This window comes from Pyrus communis, chromosome 7 (assembly GCF_963583255.1).
Source record: "Pyrus communis chromosome 7, drPyrComm1.1, whole genome shotgun sequence".
NCBI lineage: Eukaryota > Viridiplantae > Streptophyta > Magnoliopsida > Rosales > Rosaceae > Pyrus > Pyrus communis.
In genome coordinates, this window is record NC_084809.1 from 25,275,979 (window position 1) to 25,300,968 (window position 24,990).

At 35.2% G+C, this 24,990-nt stretch overlaps 3 protein-coding genes across 6 annotated transcripts; 1 reads left to right on the forward strand and 2 right to left on the reverse strand.

Moving 5' to 3' along the window:
- Positions 1–304: 304 nt before the first annotated feature.
- On the reverse strand, positions 305–4,289 carry LOC137740839 (mannose-6-phosphate isomerase 1-like). The gene is made up of 5 exons (XM_068480645.1): positions 3,690–4,289; positions 3,378–3,545; positions 1,332–1,544; positions 928–1,194; positions 305–815 (listed from the first exon to the last, which is right to left on the reverse strand). The coding sequence occupies exons 1-5, from the start codon at positions 4,050–4,052 to the stop codon at positions 498–500; spliced, it is 1,329 nt and encodes a 442-aa protein (XP_068336746.1). The 5' UTR covers positions 4,053–4,289; the 3' UTR covers positions 305–497.
- Positions 4,290–14,452: 10,163 nt separating this feature from the next.
- On the reverse strand, positions 14,453–20,213 carry LOC137739737 (uncharacterized). Its single transcript, XM_068479423.1, has 10 exons — positions 20,010–20,213; positions 18,966–19,061; positions 16,644–16,728; positions 16,015–16,136; positions 15,865–15,889; positions 15,689–15,772; positions 15,538–15,567; positions 15,340–15,445; positions 15,149–15,213; positions 14,453–14,715 (listed from the first exon to the last, which is right to left on the reverse strand). Exons 1-9 carry the CDS (start codon positions 20,097–20,099, stop codon positions 15,150–15,152), a joined length of 702 nt encoding a protein of 233 aa, XP_068335524.1. The 5' UTR covers positions 20,100–20,213; the 3' UTR covers positions 14,453–14,715; position 15,149.
- Positions 20,214–20,376: 163 nt separating this feature from the next.
- Positions 20,377–23,913, forward strand: LOC137739856 (uncharacterized). Of its 4 annotated transcripts, none has more exons than XM_068479578.1 (8): positions 20,377–20,527; positions 21,039–21,333; positions 21,448–21,487; positions 21,850–21,923; positions 22,056–22,149; positions 22,290–22,372; positions 22,710–22,917; positions 23,584–23,913. In XM_068479578.1, the coding sequence occupies exons 2-7, from the start codon at positions 21,262–21,264 to the stop codon at positions 22,896–22,898; spliced, it is 552 nt and encodes a 183-aa protein (XP_068335679.1). In that variant the 5' UTR covers positions 20,377–20,527; positions 21,039–21,261; the 3' UTR covers positions 22,899–22,917; positions 23,584–23,913. The 4 variants fall into 4 exon arrangements, with proteins under 4 accessions (XP_068335679.1, XP_068335683.1, XP_068335682.1 ...); XM_068479582.1 differs by having other exon boundaries at positions 21,451–21,487; XM_068479581.1 differs by having other exon boundaries at positions 21,100–21,333.
- Positions 23,914–24,990: the final 1,077 nt, after the last annotated feature.

Genomic DNA, 24,990 nt, shown 5'->3' on the forward strand with positions numbered 1-24,990 from the left:
CCAGATCAAACCGTTGGGCCGTATACTTATCTTCTTTTTAGCCCGTTTATAAATTATTGTGGGTCTAATAGCCATCAAAGCCATTGACACCCCTCACTGACAAAAATATTGATTTCAATAGTTCTCTCTTTAACCAACTAGTAACTACAGTTGAAGGGTATCTATTTTCACTTGTAAGTTAAAGTTCTTAGCTTTGACTCGAAGACTATTAAATTTTATGCTGAGTTTGATACTTACTTAGTGGCTGGTCTATTGTGTCACAAACGATTTAAATGGATCTTTTTATAAATAAAAAAAGGACTCAAATTGATGCATTTTTTTATTCCGTATACTTCTTACTACATTTCATTGCACACCAGCACAGGCATTCTCATGACAGTGCTAATATTATTACTACATTTATTACATACGCTTATTGTAAAAAAAATCAAAAAATACAAAATTCATAAATTGTGTGCTTTGCACTAAAGCTAAGGTGTGCAGCTGTGTAACGAAATTCACGAGGCTTGGAAGAACATGCTGCTCACACCCGCTCGGTATATCTGCAACTCGGATGCGCCTGTTATGCGAATCCGAATGTTTGCTGGTGCGAAAAGAACGTCTCCTTCTGTAATTACATCACCTTGAACATTGCTTGCATACATGATTCCCTCCCCGAACGTGACCACAAAAATCGAAGGCCCCGGGACTGCAGGGAACTCTGCTGATTCTCCCTGCGGAAGTTGACAGCGATCAACCTCAAATTCATCAAAAGGTGGGAGGTACCTTGTCACATAAGGACCCATTGCAACTCCTTGCAGGATGTCAGGATACCCCTGCAAAAGAAAATATATCAAATTTCGGACATATATGCGAAATGCAAGGAAACTTCGCACCGAGCAAGTAGACGTTAAGAGTGAATTCCAAGGCGGGAATGCTGTATTTTACCTGCTTGTATGACAGCATTGAACAAAGCGTTTGAACATCCATATGCTTCGGAGTAAGGCCAGCCCTCACTACATTGTCCGAGGTTGCCATGCACTCAACGCACTCGCCAAATATGTAAGCGTGAGGTTCATTAGCTCCAATGTACAGCGCTTCGCCAGGATTAAGCTTCACATGGTTCAAGAAGAAGGCAGATATAACACCCACATCAGTTGGATATTGCTTGACCAACTGCAACACCAGCTGTTCCTTCTCTGTCAAAAGCCTCGCCTGCCAAAAAAGCAAAAACAGTTACAGAAATTCAGAATGATCATGGCAGGATCTTCAATCAGATCATCCTACGGGAGAAGAACTTGCCCTTAAAAACATAATTTGACAGTTACATTGAAGAAAACACATCGACCAACCTGACTTTCGACATGTAAACGATCTTTCATTTTCGTAATTACTGTGGTTATCATCTCTTTGCTAGCTAACATGAGGTGGGTGAAAAGTGAACGCAGAGCAGACTTTACTTTCTCCTCCTCGTCTAGATCAGTGATTCCGGATACTTTTTTTGCTTCTTCACTGCCAACCAGTTCTTCAATCTCAGGGACATTATCAAGCACAACTTTGAGTTCCTGGAAACAAAATACGAAAATTGTAATTAAACCTGTAAATTATAAGTAATTATAATTAATTATAATTAGTTGGTATTGCCACAGAGATCCCAGCAGAGAAGGCAATATTCCTTTAGAGGATAAACAAATGGGAAGAAAAAGGTATCCTGGCAGGAAATTCTGAAAGGCAAAAGAAAGTAACACTACACCTGCTCTTGACCTCAATTATTAAATATAATCTAAGTTTAATTAAAGAAATAGTAGTTAAAACGTCCACTATGATGGAATCCAATATTATGGCAGTGGAATTTTTAGTTGCATTATGATTTGAAGGTTTAATTTATTTGACGAGCGTCGAAGAGTGTGTCAGCAAATGTATCAATTTTGTCATTTGTGTGTACAAATATCTAGTAATATGACTATTTAGATTTGCTAACATATTCTTTAATATAGATAATGTCCACATATAATAGTACGGGCTCCCTTACAGTAAAACCTCGATAAATGAATGTTCAATTAAATAATAAAATCTTTTGATCCCAACTCAAATCTAAACTACGTGGTAATAAAACACTCATTGTCAACCAAAATTATATGAAATTACCAGTTAAACCATTAATTAAAATGAAACATGAACAAGAAATATGGGCACAAATGTAATTTCATACAACCAAAATTTTGCTTTTTTTTATAATAAAGTCTCATCTACATGTAATTCTAACATATCTCTAATTTAAAACTTAAAAAAAAATAAAAATAAATAAAAAGTAAAGCCTCTCCCCAACTATCACCCTCTTCTCTCTCCTTCTACTTCAAAAACAAATTAGTGTATTAAGATAATACTCTAGCTAAATACATAAGATAATAATTTCTCTTAAAATTCTTTAATGTCTAGGGAATATATAAAATAATACTCATAATATATACTTAGAAATCGTTTACTTAACAACTTCTATTTGCTTAGTCCAGCTCCTCTTCAAAATATGCATCTAAAAAGAAAAATAAACAAAAAATAAAATTCTTTATAAATTAATAATTATTCATTTATCGATAAGTTAATAAATTATTTATTTATCAATATAATAATAACTTCTTTCAAATAATAAATTTTTTAGTCCTCAAATTATTCATTTAAAGAAGTTTTATTGTATATTAAAGAGTGTGATTCTAATATTGTTAATTGTTTTTACAAATTAAGGCGAAAATGGTTTGATTCCTAAACAGTTGGAATGAGAAAAAGTAATTTTTCAACTCATTTGGTGTTATATCACTCTCTGCCATAGTCCTCAATATTTCTAATTTTGACCAGGTAAATGGCCAATTATTCAATGGACCCCGTACAAGATTACCACTCGTTTTGTTTAATGGCGAGATTAAAATTTTAAATTGTTTTTGTAAATCACGTGATGTCATAGTTGATGGTTTAACTTTTTTTTTTTAAATTATTGAAAAAAAGTTTAATAATTAACCGTCCTGTTATATAATTTACAAAATACGATTTAAAAATTAACCTTCATAACATTTCTTTTGTTTAATATCAAAATAAACACAACAAAAGGAGGCACGCAAACATTCAAAAGTGTTAATGATTGTCATGAAAAGACTCAGCGACCAAACAAGTCAAGCCGACCCAATGTTTTGGGAAATTGTGTATTCCAGATATATCCCTTATTAGTATCTCTCGTCATTAAATACCAAGACAGCTTGTGTTTAGAGAGATGTTAAGACGGGAATATACAGTCAATTATATGTTAAGAGTTTGTTAGTTAAAAACTATTTTCAGAGTCTTATCATTTTCGAAATTAAATAAACACGAAGCAAACCTGAAATTAATAAAAACATGAAAATCATTACCTTAAGATTGATAAAACCACAAAGAGCCTCAAAGTGTGTAGTAGCAAGGGCCATCTCAGGCTTGTGATTAGCATCCTTGTAAACATTTGGCATCAACTTGTGCAAAATCTTGGCCAAATCCTTATCTGGGTGTGCCTGTATTGACAATGCCTTTCCCACAGAAAGCACCTGAAAACCACAATAAACACACAAACACCAAACAAAGAAAACTCCACACCAGAGTCCACACCCCCAATTTTTGGAACAAACGCAATCCAAAAAAAAAAATTTAAAATTTTAAAAAAAAAAAATTAAGGGATAAAAATGGAGTACCTTGAACAGAAAAGGGAGGTCAGAGCCCCATTTTTGGATCACCTTCTCACCAAGCACATTTGGGTTTTTGGAAACCCAATCTTTGAGAGATGTAATCTCGGACCCAATTGGGAAAAACCCATTATTCTCATCCGAATTCCGAATCAAAAAAGAAGGTCCGGACTCATGGGTTCCCATCCAAAATTCAGCATATGATTTTTCTGGGTTAATCCCAGAATCAGAGTTGAAAGCAGAGAGCCTGGCCACTTGGGAATCATGACCCCTCTTCCCCCAATCGTAGTTTTGAACGGAGCATCTCAGCCGCTGAATCAAACCCGCTCTCTGGTTTTGGTTCTTCATTGACTTCTTGCCGACGGAGTCCATGAATGATTGGACAATTCGGTCCGAGTTGTTATAATAAAACTGCTATCGTTTCGCCTCGGCCTTCGGGGCTATTATAAAGAAGAGGGAAAAAGGGAAAACAGAGTGTGCGAATGAAGGCTAAGAGAAGTGAATGGAATGGGAATGAGATGCGCATAAGATGGTGGTGGTCATGAGGGAGGGATTTGAAGAAGAAGTTGCTGCTTTTATAAGTGTTGAAAAGGGAAGAGAGAGAGAGGGAAATTTCTTAGAGAGAGAGAGTGAAGGGGAAGTTAAGAGAAAGAGATCAATGAGGAAATTGGCAGTGGGGCCTACACTGCCATAAGTCTCATGACTTTGCCCACAAAAAGTTTCCAGTTCTCCTCTCCCATACTCTGTCATTCTTTCCCTGTCGGATTAAATACTTGTTGCTTTGTGCAGTTGCAGGAAACTTCCTACACTTCTTTTTTCTCACGATATTTAACCGTCAATCACTCGTTTAATAGTACTTATTTACGTATAAACGGTGTATTAAGTTCGACACTTATTATTATCGAGTTTGATACTAATTTATTTTAATAATTTGGACGAAATTTAACATGTTTAATGTAAAATATCCACTTGTTTTGTAAAAGTAGTTTTTATTATTTTTTAAAACAATTACACAGTTTTGGATTGATTTAGATCAAGAAATAGTTGTTGTATTTGGCTTTTGTCAATTACACGTATTTGACGGCAAAAACTATTATGTTCTGTTCTGTTCTGTACTGCAATACAATGTCTCAATGAAATTTCCATATTTATCATTATTTAATGAATTTTAGATGTGTTGATGGCGATCTATGGGAATATGTTGTTGGAGGAATATATTGCGTTTATATATGGTAAAAAAGAATGATTTTGTATAATATTCATTAGATTTTTTCTTATAAAAAGATTCGATTAATTGATAAAATTTAACAATACAACAAGTATGCGTGCAAGAATAAAAACGCTATTGGTAATGATCTTGTTATAGTAAAGAGTGACGAAAATCATTCAATGTAAATTTAACAATACAATAAGTATGCGTGCAAGAATAAAACGCTATTGGTAATGATCTTGTTATAGTAAAGAGTGACGAAAATCATTCAATGTACCAAACATAGTAACGATCTTGCTATAGTAAAGCACTACCTTGATACCTCCATTGGAAAATTGCCAAAATGGTGTTGTCTTTTCAAAATAAATAGTTAATATCAAGATATTTTGTTTTACAAAAATCAGAATATTCCAAAATTTGTCCGGATCAGATTTCTCGATTCTCCTTCGATATTAACATTATCAATTCTCATTCATACTATCCAATGTAACATAAATCCATCGAAGAGTCATAACTTTAACTTGTAACACAGAAGTGTAACCAATCAAAAATAAATCGATCATTAAATTTAACAACTTTATTTTAGCCGTAACAAACAAAAGAATTTTCATTATCAATATTAAGAAGAAATTAGGATGAGATTTATGAAGGTGGAATGTGATTGATAGTTTTGATAACGTCTAAGGTTGGTAGTGGATGGTCGGTATGAGAGAAAAAAAAAGAGTAGGCAGAAAGCCACGTTAAATACGATGACATATTTAACTTACGGCCACTATTCCAACTGAGGGCGTCAAATCGTACAACCCCAATTTCGACAAAACAACAAAAGCACTTGGACTTCCCGCAGGACGGTTGCGAAACCAAGAACGCAGAAAAAATTTTAGTTATTACGGAAATATAAATGGTATATCATGTTTTTTTTATGTAAGTAATGAAAATTTTTAATTTTTAAGTTATTAATCTTTTAACATACATATCTCATAATTTATATAGAAATACGTAATGTACCGCCTCGTGTGACGGTCACACTAAAAATTCTCTATTGTTATAGAAGCCAATCGTCGGTGGATTTCTATGTTGACATACTGGGCCCCACGTCATAATATGCTTTACAATGATTGATAAACACCCATATGTTACCCGTGGCCTTTTTATGCACATATATTTTTCATACTATAATTGTGCTATCTTTCTAATATAGATATGGTCAACCAAAATATATTAGAAAGATGGTATAAATGTAGTATGAAAAATGAAAGATTATTTTTTAGGCAGCATTTTTGTTTACTATTCTCAAATGGTAATAATGCTCATCCTACTTATTATCACTGAATAATTTTAAAATTTGAGATTTGTGTATATCATTACACATGTTTCGAAATTTAAACTCATTCAATAGAAATAAATAGAATGTGAGCATCACCGTTACTAAAGGGTGCTGAGCAAGAATATTCTCATTTCTAAGACTATTTAATAAATTTGATATGACAGTTGATGATTAGACTCATTTTTTAATGATTTTAGGAAGAAGTATAATTATCAGCCGCCACATCAAAAGATGGTCTCTCTAGCATGCTAACATTTATAGAGAAGAGTAATGCCAACAAACATCTCGCTTACCTTTTCATTTCAACCTTCTCATTTCTCTTCTTGTCAAATGTACTTCACTAGCACTCAAATTAATTTTGCATGCTAGTGAAAGAAACGTGACAAGAGTAAAACTGAGAAGGTTGAAATGAAAAGGTAAGTACGTAGATTTCTAACACTCCTCAACATTATAAATGGAGAAAGATTACATGACACGAGTTTATTATCACAACGACGCCTTATGCTAAGGAAATAAAAAGGATGTGTAGTTTATGTATTATGTCATTTTCATTGATAAGAGGCGTTACTTAACAGTGTATTCGTATCATGTAATTTATTCTTGTGCAAACGATTTTTTTAGATCAAAACACAAATGAATAAAAGCTTGACTTCCTTTTAATTTTCTTGAGATTTTCTTTTCTGAGATTTTAAAAGGAAGCCGTGATCTCTGTTATGTGAGTTGTATAGTCACGTGGTGTGCTTTCACGTTTCTACGTCAAAGCAGTTGGGCACCATTGCTCCCTTTCTTTTTGGTCGCAAACTTTGGCTCCACTTGTTGCGTTTTGAACGGGAATCGCATGAACTTTGTCTCTGAAGTCGTATTGGGCAAGTTAGAATTTAATTGGGGTTGGCCATTTATCAGGCCAATTGGGCCTAACCAACAACAAGAATTAAAAATCGAATGTCCATTTTAACAAAAAAAAATGTTTGACTTATGTTCAAAAGGTGGTTGTTTTTGGGAATACAAACTATTGATAAAGGACGAGTCGAAACTTTATATGACTGGTTTTTTTTCAAGATTAAATCTTCTGTATTTATTTTTATACGGTATTTATGTGGTTTTTATTATTGATTGACATGTATTAAGTTTAAAAAAAAAATGGTTAAGCTTATTAACATGTGTCAATTAATGATAGATGCAACAGAGAGATCACACACAAAATGAATGCAGAAGATTTGAACGGTATAACTGTGACTTCTACATCTACGCGTAAATGAGTCTCACCATGTTATGGTATAAAATTTTCTGAGGGCAAACGATAGCAAATTTAATTGAGAAATAAAGCATTACAATCAGCAAGGGGAAAATCATGGATAATATATGAGAATTTTTCAAATCAAAAACTCATGATCAGAGAACAAAGCCAACTTGGCCAATCAGCCAGTTGCAAATGAGCAAAACCAACATTGACATCCTCGCCATTAAGAATCAAGGGAGACGAAGTGATATTACTACTTTAAGCTACACCGAAGGGGATGAAAAGGGTTTAAAGATGGGATGCAATGGTTGAATAGGAAAGCCCTATTTACCACTCGCTTCCACATTCACTTTTAGGCGGAGTCCAGATAGTAGGGGAGGATGAATGCTAGGTTTTGTCGGTAGGTTGGAATTGAAAAAAAAAAAAAAATTGCAGACGAAGGCTGGCAGCTTTACGAAGATCAGCTAGGTTGTCATATTTGCCCTCCCACAAGGAGTTTTTAGCAGTCTAGATGAAGTGGACAATCATCATCAAAGCATCCATAAGGCCAATCATCACTAGCAACCTGGAGCAACAAATCTTGTATGGAAAATATGAGGAAATTATAAGGGTTAATTTGAAGGGAAGATGAAAAAGACGTGTTTAGTAAATGGACATTCCTTGAGCACATGCGGCATGTCTCGGGAGAGGAGTCACAGAAAATACAACAATCATCCACGACCACGTCTTTCTTCGCTAAATTTGCTCGATTGGGTAGGAAGAATATCCGAGCAAACTTTCTACAAACAGACTTTGACCTTGCCAAGATCATTCACACACCAGGTTAGGTTGCTCGCCATATACTAGGGATAGAGCCTAACAAAATGGAAGAAACACCAACAAAATTCAACCCGTTCACCACTTTGTAAGCACTATCAACATAAAATAGCATTTCGAATCAAAATGCCAAATTAACATGTCCGCCAACCTACTCGTAAGTAACACAGTGATCTGGATGATAAATGGAACAATCCTTTTTGAATATGGTGCAGAATCACAAAGTCACCAACCTACTCATCAGACAACAGTGATATCTCAAGTGTGAGGATTACTTTCATTAGTGCAACTAATGTTAACTCTTCACATGTAAGTAAAACTCTATACAAGAACTTGATCGCATTCATCGTACTCAATCTTTTTTATGCACATACACAGTTGTCTTAGTGTTCCTACATTGATGGATTGGTATGAGTGGATATATATTGTGTATTTTTATATATCCACTCCATATATCTCACAAATCGGGAACAATTTTTGAATAATCACGTAAAGGACAAGGTCTCTACAATCTAACTTATTTAGATTTCTCCTAACCCTTTAGGATACCTCTTTCTTATGTTTATAAATTTGTTATCCGTGACCTAATATTTAGGATTATTTGGTAATCCTATAATTAGTGGTCTTGCTCAAATGATTAGTTTATGGACTAATATCGTCCTAAAACTTTATCATCTCTATGATTGATTTTTAGGGCATACATCCAATACTGCGTGTGGATAAAAATCATAGTTCCTTATCTAACCAGGCAATCCACTAAGAGAAATTAAACATCCAATCGAGGAATTCTCAGCCAAATTCAATTACCTAGATCTGTCTAAGCAGCAATTTGATACCACAATGCAACCTTCTTTCTTCTCATCAACACTCAGTTCATTCATCACAAGCACAACACTTTATCAACTCGAATCTTCATCATGCGCTATGGATTCTTCATATGAAACAATGAATGATAAAGAAATGCAACCATGGATTTAAGATTAGATTTAATTTCTTCAAGAAACACATTCAATCTTGAATAAACCATATTAAATTAATTCACTCATACGTGAATGGTTGATTTGATATTATATTATTTTTGAAATTAGAAAATAAAAAAAAAGGAAAAAAAAAAAAGAAGAGATTTGATTGAATTTTTAGTGCAAAAACCATGATTATCTGAAACAATCTACTAGCAACTGTATAGCAAGGTAATAAGAATTATAAGATATTACATGACAACAGCTATGCAAATAGACATATATATCATGACGTAATGCTTCAAGTTCATATAATTAAATCAAAAGTTTTAATAAACATGAAAGATTCAAAACAAAAACTGAAAACCCTAGTTTTGTAAGTCGATTACAACACAGAAACACGCAGATTTTGATGTCGGTCGTTAACCTTATTAAGTTTCAATTGTATAACTAAGGCTATGATACTAATCCTTATTAGTTCATACACGTTAAAAAACAAACTGATAACTAACCTGAGATAGTCGGAACAGTCATAGCAGTTGAGTTAAGTAGAGAAACCTTCACATTCAAATAAAGTGTTAATCACAAGAGATGAGAAAGATCTATTAGGGCTTAGGGTTTATACCGGAAAAAGAAGTGCGAGAGTTTTCCGAGAAAAGGAAGAGCAAAAGGAACGTAAGAGGCAGCAAAAATGAAGGAGCAATGCTTCAAAGTCCCTCGCAGGCCCCCAACATTCCCATACTTGACGTTGATCGGACACAGTATTGACATGGAATATTGGAAGCCTTTGAGGGAAATTGAAAACTTCTCCTATAAACTCAATCTCATCAACTTCACTAATTTCCATTCGACATCAAACCTTCACTCCATGGGTTTATATATTACTGAAAAGTCTGAAGTTGCTTCTGAAAATTTAAAAGCTGACAATCGAATCCAATCTTTAACGAATATATATATATATAACTAGCTAGGTTTCTTTCTTTCTGCTGTATCAAATCTCAATCACAAATAGTTGCAGCTCAACAAAATATAAAACAGGCAAAATTTTACACCTTTGACTTCGCGACAGTTCATGGATACTGACTTCTTTTAGATCACTGTAGTCAAAATTCGTTGTTTGGAGAATAAAGGTCGACTCATTCCCTCTCCCAAGGGTCATGGGAATTTCTTCTGTATACATGCACACACAGCTATGGAATGCTGTTTAATTTGCCCATGTGAATCAATCCAAATTAAATGAAATAGTTAGAGACCTGAAAAACACAATAAAAAGGAGAGAATTGCGGCTTTCTCATCCACCTATGTTTGGAATCCATGAAATAATTTCATATGATTTAGTTTTAACCTTCAACTGATGAAGAATAAGGTCTCGTTTGGCAGCTCGGACTGTACCGACCATTTCAGTCGGATATGATAAATAACCGTCAGATAGTACTGACTAAATTAGTCGAGCGTTCGGTGTTGTATCAGATTAATCTATATGTCGAATAATATCCCAAACTATAATATTTAAAAAAAAATTAACAAAATAATTGATGTTAAAATGAAAATTTGATGATAAAATAAAAAATCAAATTTCAAAAAATTATAAAAGATAAAATGAAGAAAAAAAAGATAATAAATAATCAATCAAACATCCATTACACCAACCAAAAAAACTAGAGAAAAGAAGAAACAAACCTAGGTCGCCCAACGATCACCACCGCCACCATACTATTGATAACAATGGTGGAAATCTCAATTCCTAAGAATTAATTCATTGATAAGAATTATGTTAGGTACTCAAGCCCAAGGGAAGCCGATGTGGGATCATAACATCACACCATCCTTCGAAAGACCCGACGCCCATGACGTCCCGTTAAGGTTGCCCTTTCCAGGTTGCCCCCTCCGTAGGATCGGGACCTGACACCCACGACGGCCCTTACTCTGGTGGCTTTTACTCTTAACGACAGCGCACCCTTTGATCATCCCAAACAGAACGAAGAAAAACTTTGCCAATCCAATAAATCAAATTGAGACAGAAGGTGAAGAAGAGAGAAGGCTGGTGGAAATCTCAAATCATTGCCATAACTTTCAGTTCCAAATTCAAAGAGGTGGAGGAAACGAAGGAGAAGGGTGGCAATGGAATCTTTGGGATGGCCAATCCAGTCTTTATTTTTTCCATGGCTACACTTGTTAGTCCTTTGATTAGATCTAGTCCATGGGGAGGACGTCAGGCCATCTCCAACCGATGGCTGACTCGTTTTAGCCCTCTGGCCTTCCAAGATTCTCCAAGATATTAATATTTTAATGAATAGTACGAGGCCATATTTGTCTCCGTCTTCAACTGACGGCCAAATGGCTTGTTTTAGTCCTGTCACGAAAAACCATCTCCAACCGAGGGCTAAAGGGTCATAGGGCCAAACATAATTTATTATTTAAATTTAAAAACTACAACAACTTAAATTAAAATCCAACAACTTAAATTTAAAAACTACACCGATAACTGGCCCAAAAAACCAAAAAAATTAGAACTTCAATTTAATGAATGGTTTAGGTATTTATAGGAAAAAAAATTAAAATTTTTAAGAATTTAAAAAAAAAAAAAAAATTGAATAAAACGGCTAGCTGACTAGCCGTTGTATTCAAATTTTTTTTTTCCAGCAATCTTGTCGGTTATAACCGACAAGAATACATTTAATTTTTAATATACATATATTCCTGTTGGTTATAACCGACATGAATGCTGTATTTTCTGGCCAGCCCTGGGCTGGCTAGCTGGCTACTTGCAACCAGCCCTCCAACCCTCTAGTCCTCTCCGATTCTGTGGGGCCCTCTTAGATTCCACAGGCCTCTGGCCTAGCTCTTGATTGGAGACGTTTTTCGGGCTATTTTCGACCCTCTGACCCTCTGGACCCTTCGGTTGGAGATGGCCTCACGACGATGCACAACGAGCGAGAGATTGTTGGACAAAAAATAAAAAACCCAACTAATAATACCAAGGTTGTGGAGAGGATAGATAAGCAAGCGTATGCCGTATAAAACTGGTGGGTCCAGATTAATTATCCGATGACTATTTAGTACATAAACGCACCAAACAATTAGCTTCGGATTATTAGTACTATCCGGTTTTTTATACAAGCTTCCAAATGAGGCCTAAAGATACTAAACCTAGGAAGAAACATTATGAAAAGTCAATACAAGGCACTTGCTTTTGTTATATTGATTCTTTAAATTGGTGTAGATCAAACTTGAAAGTAGGTGAATGATTTTATATTGAGGGGATCGGAAGGGCATTATAGATGAAAGGAATTTATTCGTTCTAATCTTACCATTTTGGGGATTGGAATGAAGTAACTCAGTTTCTACCTTCAAATTGAAGATAATTTTTTCATTTTTTCCTTCAACACACCTTGAATATAATGAATTATCGAATCCAATCCGAGACACCCTATATATCCCACTTAAGAGTCCCCTATGTTGTCCCACCCCCTTTACATCCAAATGGGTATTCATTCGACTACTGAAGAGAAGATAATCAAATGCACTAAATATTCGTAATGTACAGAGTTTTGATTTGATATGAATTTAGTTCATGATCACCTTTTAGTGCTTTTAATTCTATGCAGCCAGTTGTAGAGCAGCGTGTGATTGTAATCCATAAAGAGGGGATCGATAGAGAGATTACAGATACATCGAAAATTATAATGTATTGTGCTTGTGTCGTTTGAAAAATAATGAGTTAGATTTTTTTGAGATGATTTTACGTGTGAAATAAAAGTTCACTACTATGGCAATAGATAACATATTTATGATGAATAGTCAATTTGTTTGATTCATATTAAAAGTTCAACAATTTTGAAATTAAATGAACTTTTGTAGAGACGATAGTTGTATTATGTATGTTGTATGGTAAAAGGATCCATCGTCATTATGAGAAATAACTTCTTCTATGTGAGGTGTGACATCCCACATCGCCCAGGGTAGTGATCCTTAAATGTATATTTCCATCCCTACCTAGCACGAGGCCTTTTGGGAGCTCACTGGCTTCGGGTTCCGTAGGAACTCCGAAGTTAAGCGAGAAGGGGGCTTGAGCAATCCCATGATGGGTGACCCACTGGGAAGTTGCTCGTGAGTTCCCAAAAACAAAACCGTGAGGGAATGGTAAGCCCAAAGCGGACAATATCGTGCTACGGTGGTGGAGCGGGCCCGGGAAGTGATCCGCCCCGGGGCGGGATGTAACATGAGGAGCCAAGCAATGTCGCTAGTTAAATCCTTTGGCGCGTTCATGTTGGCGTAACACTTTGGTTGGGATATAAGAATACAAGAACACAAGTATACAATCATAAATAGGATATAATAATAACTCCTAAACCTAAGAAGGAACAGTTTCCTTGGATGGCAAGGCTCCTTGTCGAACATATTCTTCTAGTATTTTTGCTTGTGTCCATTCTGATGCCTTTGTTCCTCCATGACCTTTTTATACACAAGGGTTTATTTGTTTGGCTCTTATATGCAAGATAACTTTTTTTTGCTCTTACATTTATCTAAAATGGCTTGTTTTCCTTAAATTTGGTGTGGCATGGCTCCCTTTTGCAGACGGTTCCAGCTTCTTTGCTCTTGGATTTTCCTGGTCTGCTTGGCTCCAATTTTGGATATGTGCATTTTGTTTACAAGTTTGTCTTACACTTTTAATTTATGAATCCTCTAAACAACCGTAGGTTTTTATTTTATTTTATTTTTAAATTCAATAAAACTCTCACATACTGTAAAGTAAAAATATGGCAATAAAGTCAACTTGCTAGTGGCCAGTTTTATCCAAAGCAGTTAACCCAATTATGCTCCACTTGCAAGGTCAACTACACTAGTTGGTAGAGAGCATCTCGGAGTAATCGAAAGGCTTGTAAAGGGATGACCAATATAATTATTGGAATTCTTGGAGAGCCGATTAGATATCCAATGGCTCAATTGATTAGCCATGTTCACTGTAATTTGTTTAATTAATGTCATTCACTAGTACTTGGAACGGGGGATTCAGTCCGTCACATCAACCTTAATTTGAGACTCATTTGTACAAGAAAGGCGGTTATCATGTTGTCAATAAATCTAAACTTTTTTTTACCATTTCAATGATTCTCCAACATCAAGCATTGGCCAAACCAATTTCAAAAAAAAAAAAAAAAAAAGAAAGAAAAAAAAAAAAAAAAAAAAAAAAAGATGGGTTGGTACAAACCAATTTCAAAAAAAAAATGATGGTCTATATGTTTAGAGGTATAAAAACTTCACATCAATATGTTTAAATCTTTGTTATGAGTGTAAAACACCAGTACAAACTTTACAACAACTATCAGAGTATAAGAGTAACCCACAATAAAAGGGTTGAAAGAATCAGGTGTGGCTAAAATGCCATGAAACCAACTACTCATCAAGGGAGAGTGGAAAAAAATAAGTGACAGCTGACTCTCCGGGGGGATATGGGACGACTGATACAAAATCTCCTGGACCTGAAAATTGTAGAGCAGTAGAGATGTTGGAAAAAATCTACCTTCTAATTACAATTCGTCTACGAACATGTTTCCCTACGATTCATCTAGCCCTCTGTTAAAAATATCACATATGCACATACATATGCAGCTTTCCACAAAGAACTCCATTCCATTGTCTTCGGGGTCTGCTGTTGGCTTCTCTAAATGTTTGTTAGAACAGGATTATCTTCTATGTTTATCGTTAAACTAATGACGGAATTCTTTTTTATTTTTTAATTTTTATTTCTTATGTGTTTATACATATAAATCTACAAGGAGAAGAATGCCTTTGTTATTCCTGATTTGTTTCGGTGTAAATTCTAATGTATGACTTTGTACCTTCATTATGTACAAAATAAATCTCCTCAAATATACACATGTAAAATCAATTCCGTGAAGAAGGAGACTGTACCTCACGATAGAATGACAAGCCCTAGATACACCGATGCAGAAAGAAATATAAACGATATCAATCCCCTGCAAATAAAGATTATTATGTTATGAAAAAAAAAAACGTCAATTCTTTATCATCAGTACAATTACGTATTTTTTGATAAGGAATTTCATGTTTCTGCTTTGAGCTTGTCATGCTATATGGCTTACCATATCACTCCCCATCCAACCCCAGTACAGGGGCAGGGGCAAATTTCTGCAAATTTTTCAGCATCACTGGAGTTGACCCTCCTAGATATTAAATCATCATATATATCTGCGACAATTACAGTCAAGTGATATAAAATCTGCAATTTAATGTTCAGAATAGCTAACATATATATGTTACGAATGATCACTGAGAATTACCATAAACTGAGAACAAACTGTTCATCACACCTGCAATTTCAATGTAAAATATAAGCAACATTTTATTTTGCACACAAGAGAAGTGACAATGATGCAGAACTAAGAAGAACTTCATCTCAGAAAGTAAAGATTTGAAAAGATAAGAACATACCAATAAAGAGAATGACGTAGCGAAGAATACGGACTTTAGTTAATTCTTGGAGAACCCATACTATAGCAAGGAATACAATAAATCCTGAAAAGACTCATCAGTAAGGATCAGTAACATCTGGAAGTATGTGAATAATATAAAACTAATACATATTGCACGCATGTTAAGCTACTCACCAATACAAAGTCCTCGAAGTGTCCACTGTATAAAACAATAGAATTTAGAACGCAAGAGTGAAGAAACTAAGATCCTGAAAGCTCTAATCAAAGAATATGAGAATGGAGCCAAAACATTATTGTCTGCATGACTTTACTGAGCTCTCTTACATTTTTTGCCACAAAAAGCACAACTAGCAGGGCAACGCCAAGACCACCAGCAGCAATTCGTGCAGTTACGAGATTTGTCGATGCAAGTATTAAAGCCATTCCCCAAAATGATGAACCCAGATCTGGATGCAGAAAGGAATACGAAACAATGAGAACCGAGATCTGGTTACAACTCAAAACTATTTAATTTACTACAAAGCCAATTTTAATTAAGACCAAAAAGAAAAATACAAATTTTTGAAGCCAGCATGGTCATGTAACACTGGGATGCATGAAATATGAACCCATGAGAAACAGTCCTACTTTAGCATCAGATGCCATGTTCAGTGTCAGCACACACAATTCGGCTTGTGTCATAAACTGAGACACATCTTAGACATGCAAATATTGAAGATGAAGACAAAGTAACAAACTGAGGAGGGACAAAAGTTTCTGAACGACAAATGCAAGTGTGAGAAAGTGAGAAACTTATACGAGGAGCTATGTATGCTCAAATCCAGAAGGATGCTCATATCATGCTAAAAAACGTCAAAAATTGCATTTCAAAGCCCATTATTTATGTCTCGTAAAGTATAAAAATAAGGATACATTGCAATGAAAAATAAAGTTTAGGGAACAAGGTGTAGTACATCCTGCAGGCAAGATCAACCAATATATACCACCACGTGTTTGTGTCACCCCACCCTCATTCGCATGAACCTGGATGCCCTCCACCTACAAATTGATTCAAACTATAAAATCCATTAAGTGACATGGGAACTGCCATAGAAGCTAAGGGCATTTAATGTAGGGGTAGGTGGTAGCAAGTTAGCAACATGTGTTTTTGTGTATGTCAGTCTTCAAAAACAGAAACACTTAGTAAGCTGTGCTTAACATTCACTATCAGAAAGCTTCAACTATTGAGAGTATAACCATTTAGAAAACCTATGAGATGCCAAGGCACAGGAAATATACAGGAAACCGTAAGAAAATGATAAAACAAAAGCATAATAATAATAATCAATAATTATGATGATAAGAATTAAAATAATATTAGCAACAATAGTAATAGCGAGAGTGAATACTATTAAAGACATGCAACATTCCAACTTGCTATAAGCTTTGACAATGAATAGCTAGTGCAACAAGACACATACATTTGGACTTTCTCACTTGTAGAGTAGCATAAATCGTATGTTCCTCGTCAACAATTTAGAGCTGTTAATTTTCTCTTACACTATTTAAACAACTGAGTCATGATCTGACATTCAAAATAAACTAGATATAGCAAAATTCTTTGCTTCAAACTGTTGCTGATTCAAACAGACTGGGCCAAAGCAGAACAAGCTTTAGTCCGCTGATAAGCTTGTCTAGAAAAGTAAATTGCGAGCCATTGATCAACCTTCTAAAGAGAATATTGTAAGACAAGCGAGGAACATTTTCAGCTAAGGATCTTTTCAATCCCATGATGAATTAAGGACTTGATAAAACAGAATTCAGTGTAATTGTGAACATGTGTTTAAACTCAAACTCATGCAACATGAGACGTGAATTCTTACATAACAAGCAAACAACTTTGGAAAAAGTTTGAAAATAACAGAAAATGAGTGAGAACCTTGCAAGCTTGAAGACTAAGAAAACTTTGAACTTGAAAAGGATTGTGTGAAATGATATTTTTGAATGCCGTTTTAGCTGAGAAGCTCTGTTAAAGCCTAGTGACCAACAACATTGTCTAACAATTTGTGAGATTATGATCATATCTGATTTTCCTTGGGCTCTTTTAACCATCCCCAAACTCATTCATTGCCCTAATGTTTTCAAATTATAACTTCCTTCGGCCAGCTCCCTCATCAAGGCTTTGTTATCATGGTTCCACACACATGAGCGAATTGAGCCCAAGGACAAAACAGGGCACAGAAAAATAGGGAGAGAACAACAAAATACGCTGGTGTAGACATATTTACTTGGAAAAGTAGACATATTTACGTAAGATATCCTAAAATATGGTGTAATAATTCAACATCAGAAATTTAAAACCTAGCATAGCAATGTATAAGATCTTTGGCCCCTCCAAATGTTGCTAATTGGTTTGGATTGAATGCTCTACTTCTATCACAACCGAGAGCATCAGCGATCAAAGTAAACAGAACAGGCTAATACCCTGTATTCTATTGAATAATGAAATTGGGTCTCAGATTGAAGGATGCTGACTTGATCACTTGAAGTTAAAATGGATGTCCTGACTTATGAGGACTGTGGTGATGATACATAATGATGGTTTTTATGAAGAGGACAAGGACTGGTCAAAGAACTACAAGATCTGAGTTCTAAATTAATGGTTAGCAAAGCTGAGTTCACTCAGCGAGAGTGAGTACTCCAAAACTGCATAAAGAAATTCAGTGAAAACACTATATAATGTAAGGCCTGGTACATTGAACCACCAGTCATTCAATAAAACAACAGAAGGCCTGGTACATTGAACAACACAAAGAAATTCAATGAGGAAATAACACCAAGGCTAAAGAAAATGAACACTAAATCTTATTTGATTGTCCAAACTTTGTCCATAGCTTCTCTACAAAGTAGGGTCATGCGGAAAATCCTCCAGCCCTAATACAATAAGGAAACCTTCTATAGAAGATTAGTTTCTTTTGATCTAATGAAAACTCCACAAAGTAAACAGAAAAAATGATTGCCCTTGGATCCTTGACTAGGATACTGGCGTCACAACATGATACTGTGTCGGTTAAAGATCCCTATTACCTAGCTTGAAGTTGTGAACAAGTGAACCAATTACATTTTATATCTGTGCACTTGTGTATAAACTATCACCAAGAAAGAAATATAAATGATGAACTGGAGTCCTTGAAAATAGATATTTGTATAAGAAAGCAACAATTCTTTCCTTTTCAGATCTGACCACATCACTGAAACAAGAAAGGAATAGAAGATAAAAAATACTTTCTTCTTACCTTGCCACATGTGAGTATGCAAGCAATTGCATGGCTTGCTTCATGCAAGAAGACCGTGATGAGCTTAAAAGGCGTGAGTAATATTGTCCTCCAAAGCTTTAACAGTAAGAACAAACATTTAGATCAAAAGGCTAACTGGATCGAGTCAGTGCCAAACTAACAATGAGATTGATTAAAAATTAAAATTAAAAAATCAAAAAATCATGCAAGATATATCTAGCCAACATAACATGGCCTTTCTACAGATCATATAAGTGAGTCCATGTTATTCTGCTATATTTATATCCTTCCCCAATTCATCAAATCTCTTCATACAACCTCAAACAGCACTCTGAATTTTCCCAAATCCACTAGGTGGATTGCTAATGATTTTATCGACGAGAGCCTCTAGTTACACATGACCAAACCATCTTGGTTGCATGTTTTCATCTTTCCCTGATTACCAATCCCTCATTTACACATTGATTCTAATATAAAGTAGATATATTTCTGCTCTTGTTTGACCATTTAATGAAAAAAAATAGAAACTTGTCACAAAAATGTTATTTCCAAAGTGACATTTGGTTTGCAGGGAAAGGAAAAGAACAAATCTTGTAACATGTTAACAATATTACTCTAAAACAAATAATGTCTTATTTTGGAAGCTACCATCAAATCCTAACCAAATGGTTATTAAGCTATATTCTAATCCAACACATAGCTTCATTCATATATTTCTAAGCTAGTTAGCATAAACACCGGTGGAAAATAAAATTGGGGTTTCGGAAATCAACTTAATTAGTCCAAAACCATTAAAACTAACAACAAATTGCTCAGAAAAAAAAAAGAAGAAGCAAAAGAACAAATGATATCTTTGACCTCAACTTTTCCCTCTTTTTTCAAAATCCCGATTCAACAATCTGGTCAACAAGTCGACTCAACCCGCTTAACTTTGAAGTTCAAGAAACCATAACAAATACACCGGAAAGACCAATCGTAAGCCTTGTTTCTACAATTTTAGTTTGTGTGAATTGAAAAAACAAAGAGAAAGTAGAGAGCGATTACCGCGAGGATGACAACGGTGAAGACTCCAATGGTGGCCAAGAAGACGACCTGGTCATGCTTGCAACAGCTCTTCAGCTCCCAATTCGGCATTCTTCAAATCCAAGACTTCCGAACCAGCTACCCAGAAATCTCAGATGAGCGTTGGCTGGGAGTCGAACGTTCGGGCAGAAAAGGTCCTTCTTTTTGGTTGACAATAAAGGTGGCTGTTTTGTCCCTTCCCTTTTTACATCCCAATATTTTAATATATACAGAGACTACAGTTGGTATGTTCTCATTGGTAGAAAGACGTACAGCGCGTGTACAGCGCTTTTTATTGTTTAATATTAATTTCTTTTCTTTTTCTTTTTTACTTATCTTATGTAAAAGAACCGTGTCTTCTTCTTCCCTACTTTCCACAGCCGCGTGGCCCGCCGCAACCCTCCTCTGCAGCCATTATACCAGAGCTTCGAGTTCGAGGGGTCCCCGGAGGACTTCCCAAGCCAGTTTCCAGGTCGCCGGACGGTCCCGGAACCACCCTGGTACGTCTTTATATCCGCCCAGTTTCCAGAGCTTCTAGTATTCTGCAAATTACACTTTTTATTTATTTATTTTGTTCTATTGTCACATGCTTTCAGATTCTGATTGCATAAATCTTGCGCCGTAAATCTGAACTATAAGACAAATTTAAAATATTAAGACATTCATTAGTACCGAAGAAAATAGACAAATACGGTTTTGCTCAGAGACACTAAAAAATTACTCTTTAATCTAATACTCATATGGTTTCGGACTTGGATGATTTTTGGTAGCCATGATCTTAGACTGTTTGATTGTTAAATATATTACGAAATGACCTCACAAAATGTGTCTCAATGAGAGTGATGGAGTGTTGGAAGGAGACTAGGCGTTGTGGCTGCTTTGAGGTCTAATGTCATTCAGTTTATTAGTAGTATTCAATTTGAGGTTCTGGTTTGTTGATGTGAATGTGAATTCATGAAACTCTAACGGCATCTTCGTTCATCATTTGCTTTCTTGACTTCCCGTCACTAGTCCGATTCATCTCCTTCGATTAAACTGCAATTTCAAGGCCTTGAGATAAATCGATTTCCAGTGTTTTGAATTCGTCTGCAAGGACGAATATTGGTACGGCAGCAGTGTGGCAAGGTTCTTGTACCTCGTTCCACTAGACGACTTAGCAAGTCACCTTCAAAAACACAGGGACTTTATATTCCCATTCCATTGAGTACCACACCACAAACAAACTCGGGTTATAATGTTTACGAATGATCGGAGGCAAGAAGAGCGAACTGGAAGATCTGGAACTCCAAGGCTGCAATACCTTCAGGTACAACAACACTAATCCTTTGTTTAAAAGGAAATGGTCCCATCTAATTGTGTATGCATTAGTTATTGTTCTTTTTATTCCATTCATAAGGTCTCTCATTCCTTTTTGTTCCAGGAGTTGGTGACTCGATTTCAGAGTACAACTGATGATGAAGGTACGCTACGCTTTGCTGCTCGTAATTCATGTTTGCCTATGGTTTGAAGCTTTATCATGCTTTTTCTAGCTCTCTAGTTTGGATACATTGGCGTTTTTTTTCTTTAGGTTCTCTTGAGTTGCGCCACACTTTCTTCAGTGATAATTTATGTGCCTTCTCGGATGTTTGTGGATCCTCATAAGTGATAACGCCAGCAGTAGGATTTTTGTTGTTGGCATGGAAATATTTGTTTAGGCTTGTTAGTAATTTGTTATTAGTAGGAAGAGTACAAGGCTATATTTTAGAATTCTTCTGATGAGTCAATGACATTTGATTCATCTCATGGTTATTTTATCAACTATCATCTGTTCCATTCTTTACAGAGGCAAAAGAGAAAATTGTTGCTAATTTGGCAAACTTTGCTTATGATCCTTACAACTATGCCTTTTTGCGCCAGGTATACAAATAATTTGATATTGATTTTGATTTTTGTTACCGTTTTGATGTTGAGTTGATTTGTCTACAAAAGACAATTTAACTGTTTTCCATGACGGTTTTGGCCTGATAAGGATTTTATGATTACAAACAGCTCAATGTGTTGGAATTGTTTGTGGACTGCATAACTGAACCAAATGAGAAGCTGGTGGAATTTGGTGTAGGAGGGATATGCAATTGTTGTGCTGGTAAGTCTACCTATCTAATCCCTATGGTGATCCTGTATAATTTGTCTGCTGCTATTAGTTTTTAAGACAACCATCTAGGAAGCATCTATCGATAGTGTGTGTGAGTTTTGTGTTTTGTAACTAAATTTTTTAAGATGCAGATCCGGCAAATGCTGCAATTATCGCTCAGTGTGGAGGAATCTCTCTTGTTATTCAATGTTTATCAAGTCCAGTCAGAAACACTGTAAGTAGCTGCTTGAAATTTGTGCGCGTTTGTGAATTTTCTGTTCTGAGAATGTGATTTGAAAATTGGACCTGATCAAGTCTTATAGAACAGGAACACTAACACAATTAAGTTGGAGCTTATTGATTCTTATAGAAATGGAGGAATATCGAATTATGCCAATGTGACTTGGGATTCTGTACTTGTATTTTTTTCCTAATTGTACTGGTTTAAAATGATCCGTGCTGGTCAAACTATTATACGGCACCAATGTTTAGGTCAATCAACATGGTTATTAGTGCTTTATAAGGAAACTCAGTTTTTGATACATTATATTGAAAATTGAATTGATTGTTAGGTGAATTATGCAATTGGATCCCTATATTATCTATGCAACGCATCTAACAAGAAGGAGATTGTAAAGCCAGAGGTGGTTGATGTCATGAAGAGATATGCTGCAGCTGAAGCAGTAAATGTCAGTTTCAGCAATCTAGCCAAGGCATTTTTGGACAAACATGTTTCTGAAAACAACTTGAAGGCTAAGTAGTTTTTGTTATTTGATTAAGGTATTCTTTTTTTTTTTTTTTTTTTGTGTCGTCCTGAAAACTGTTTACTTTTGTTTTTGTGTAGTTGGTTCCAGCATCTTTATCTAAGGACTTGTATGTTTTTTTACTGTGGAACATATTAAGCAATACCCCCTTGAACTTTAGCCATGTCGCCGTGTCTGAAACGGTTCATGAGTTTATTTACTCTTTCGCGGAAGATGTTCATTTTGTTTTTAAAAATGTTTCTGAGGAGAGTGCACTATAAAGAATTTGTATTTGTTCATTTTGTCCAAATAAAGATTTGGATGAGTGGAAGATGTTCATTTTGTTCTTCACTTTGTTCCTCTCATCCAAATCAGGAATCCCACAGTTGACGACGAAGGCCATCGAAATAGGTAGAATTTTGTCAACCCCAAGTAGTTTTTCGATTTTTACTTTTGCAGTCCAAAGCCCTGAAGCACCCAACGTTTAAGATTAGACGCCCCAAAAGAGGAAATTGTAGTTCGAAGCTTGGGATTGGTTTCTTTTTTCGTTTTGGTATTTTCTTATAAAAACTTCACACATGGTTCTTCATTCTTGTGTTGCGTCGGGTAGTGTTATTGCTTTGGTTGTTTCTACCATTGTTCTTGGTTATAATCTAATGAAATGCAAAGTCAAATGCAGTTGATTGCCCTTTTCTTGCTACAGGTTCTCGGAACACATACAACAACGATTCCACCAATAAGAAGAGAACAAGGAAAATAGGACCAAAAGAAGATTAGGGGTAAACAATGATTCAATCATACAGAGAGACAAACACAAAATTTGAGTTGAAGTGATGATGAATTGCTCGATAACCATGCATTGATGTTAACTTATGATTTTGAATATCTCGAGAAATATCACTAGCATCGTAGATTGTATATTTTTACATGTTCGTGTGATTTTTGTTTGGTTATTTGGGACACCAATACAAATTTGTGTCATTGACAACAAGTACTATATAAGTATATATCGACAGTTCTAGTTTTTGCCGTATATATCAAAGCCTATCGATAATACAACATTAGCATTTAGTAAAGGAGTTAGCTAGTCTGAGCTTTTCCATGTACATCTGTGTTTAGAGATTTCTTGAATTCGAAGAGCAATCGGAGAACTTCCGGCACGCTATGTCTCTCTTCGAGGATGAGATGGACGGAGTGGACAGAATTATTGAAATTCGGTGACTGGTAACCGAGAGATTTTCATAGAGAATTGAAGAGTGCAGTGTTTTAGGTGCTGGGTTGGTATGTCACACGATGAATTTTGTTGGAAAAATAAGAACATGTAAACAAATAACCAAGCAGATAAAATTAAAAATAAACGGTCTAAAACTCTGATACATACTATATTCTTGGACATGACAGAAAAACCAAACCCCAAATTCTAATCACCTCTTTGTGGGTCATGGTCCAGCGAAAGGTAGGGTCAATGAGGTGAGTTAGCTCAACAACCACCTTCATACTTTTCAGTTGCTTTGTTATTCAAGCAAGAAACATCAAGAAAAAAGAAGATAAAATGCCTTGTCTTTGTGACAAGAGAGAAAATGGCTTTAATTATTTGTTTATCTTTAATTTACTTTCTAATTTTAGCCACCTGCCATGTGAGCAAACGCTAAAAGAAGCAACAAACCAAAGAAAAAGTGGTCATGACAAGTAAATGATCGTGACTATATCTTAGATAGTTCATTACGACCTTTTTATTAATATTTTTAAAAAATTATTTCAGTTACAGCCACAAACACATTATTAAAACTAAATAACGTTTAGTAACGAACTGTCACTAATATACATTTAGTTACAAAAAAACTTTCACGTCGTTACCAAATATTATGACTAAATCTAAATGTCCACTTTCTTGTAGTGAAGGCAACAAAACTGTAAGCAATATTTGTTGAATAATTCAAAAACGTGTTTGAGATCTCTATTTGAAATTTTAAACATTAAAATTGTAGGTGAAGTAGAGTATCTAAGAGGTGATAAATCTAACTTCCGACTGTTATCATAGGGTTGATGATTATGTCCAGGAATTTATCGTGTAGAAAAAAGGGTAGAAGAAAAATGCTAACCATCTTAT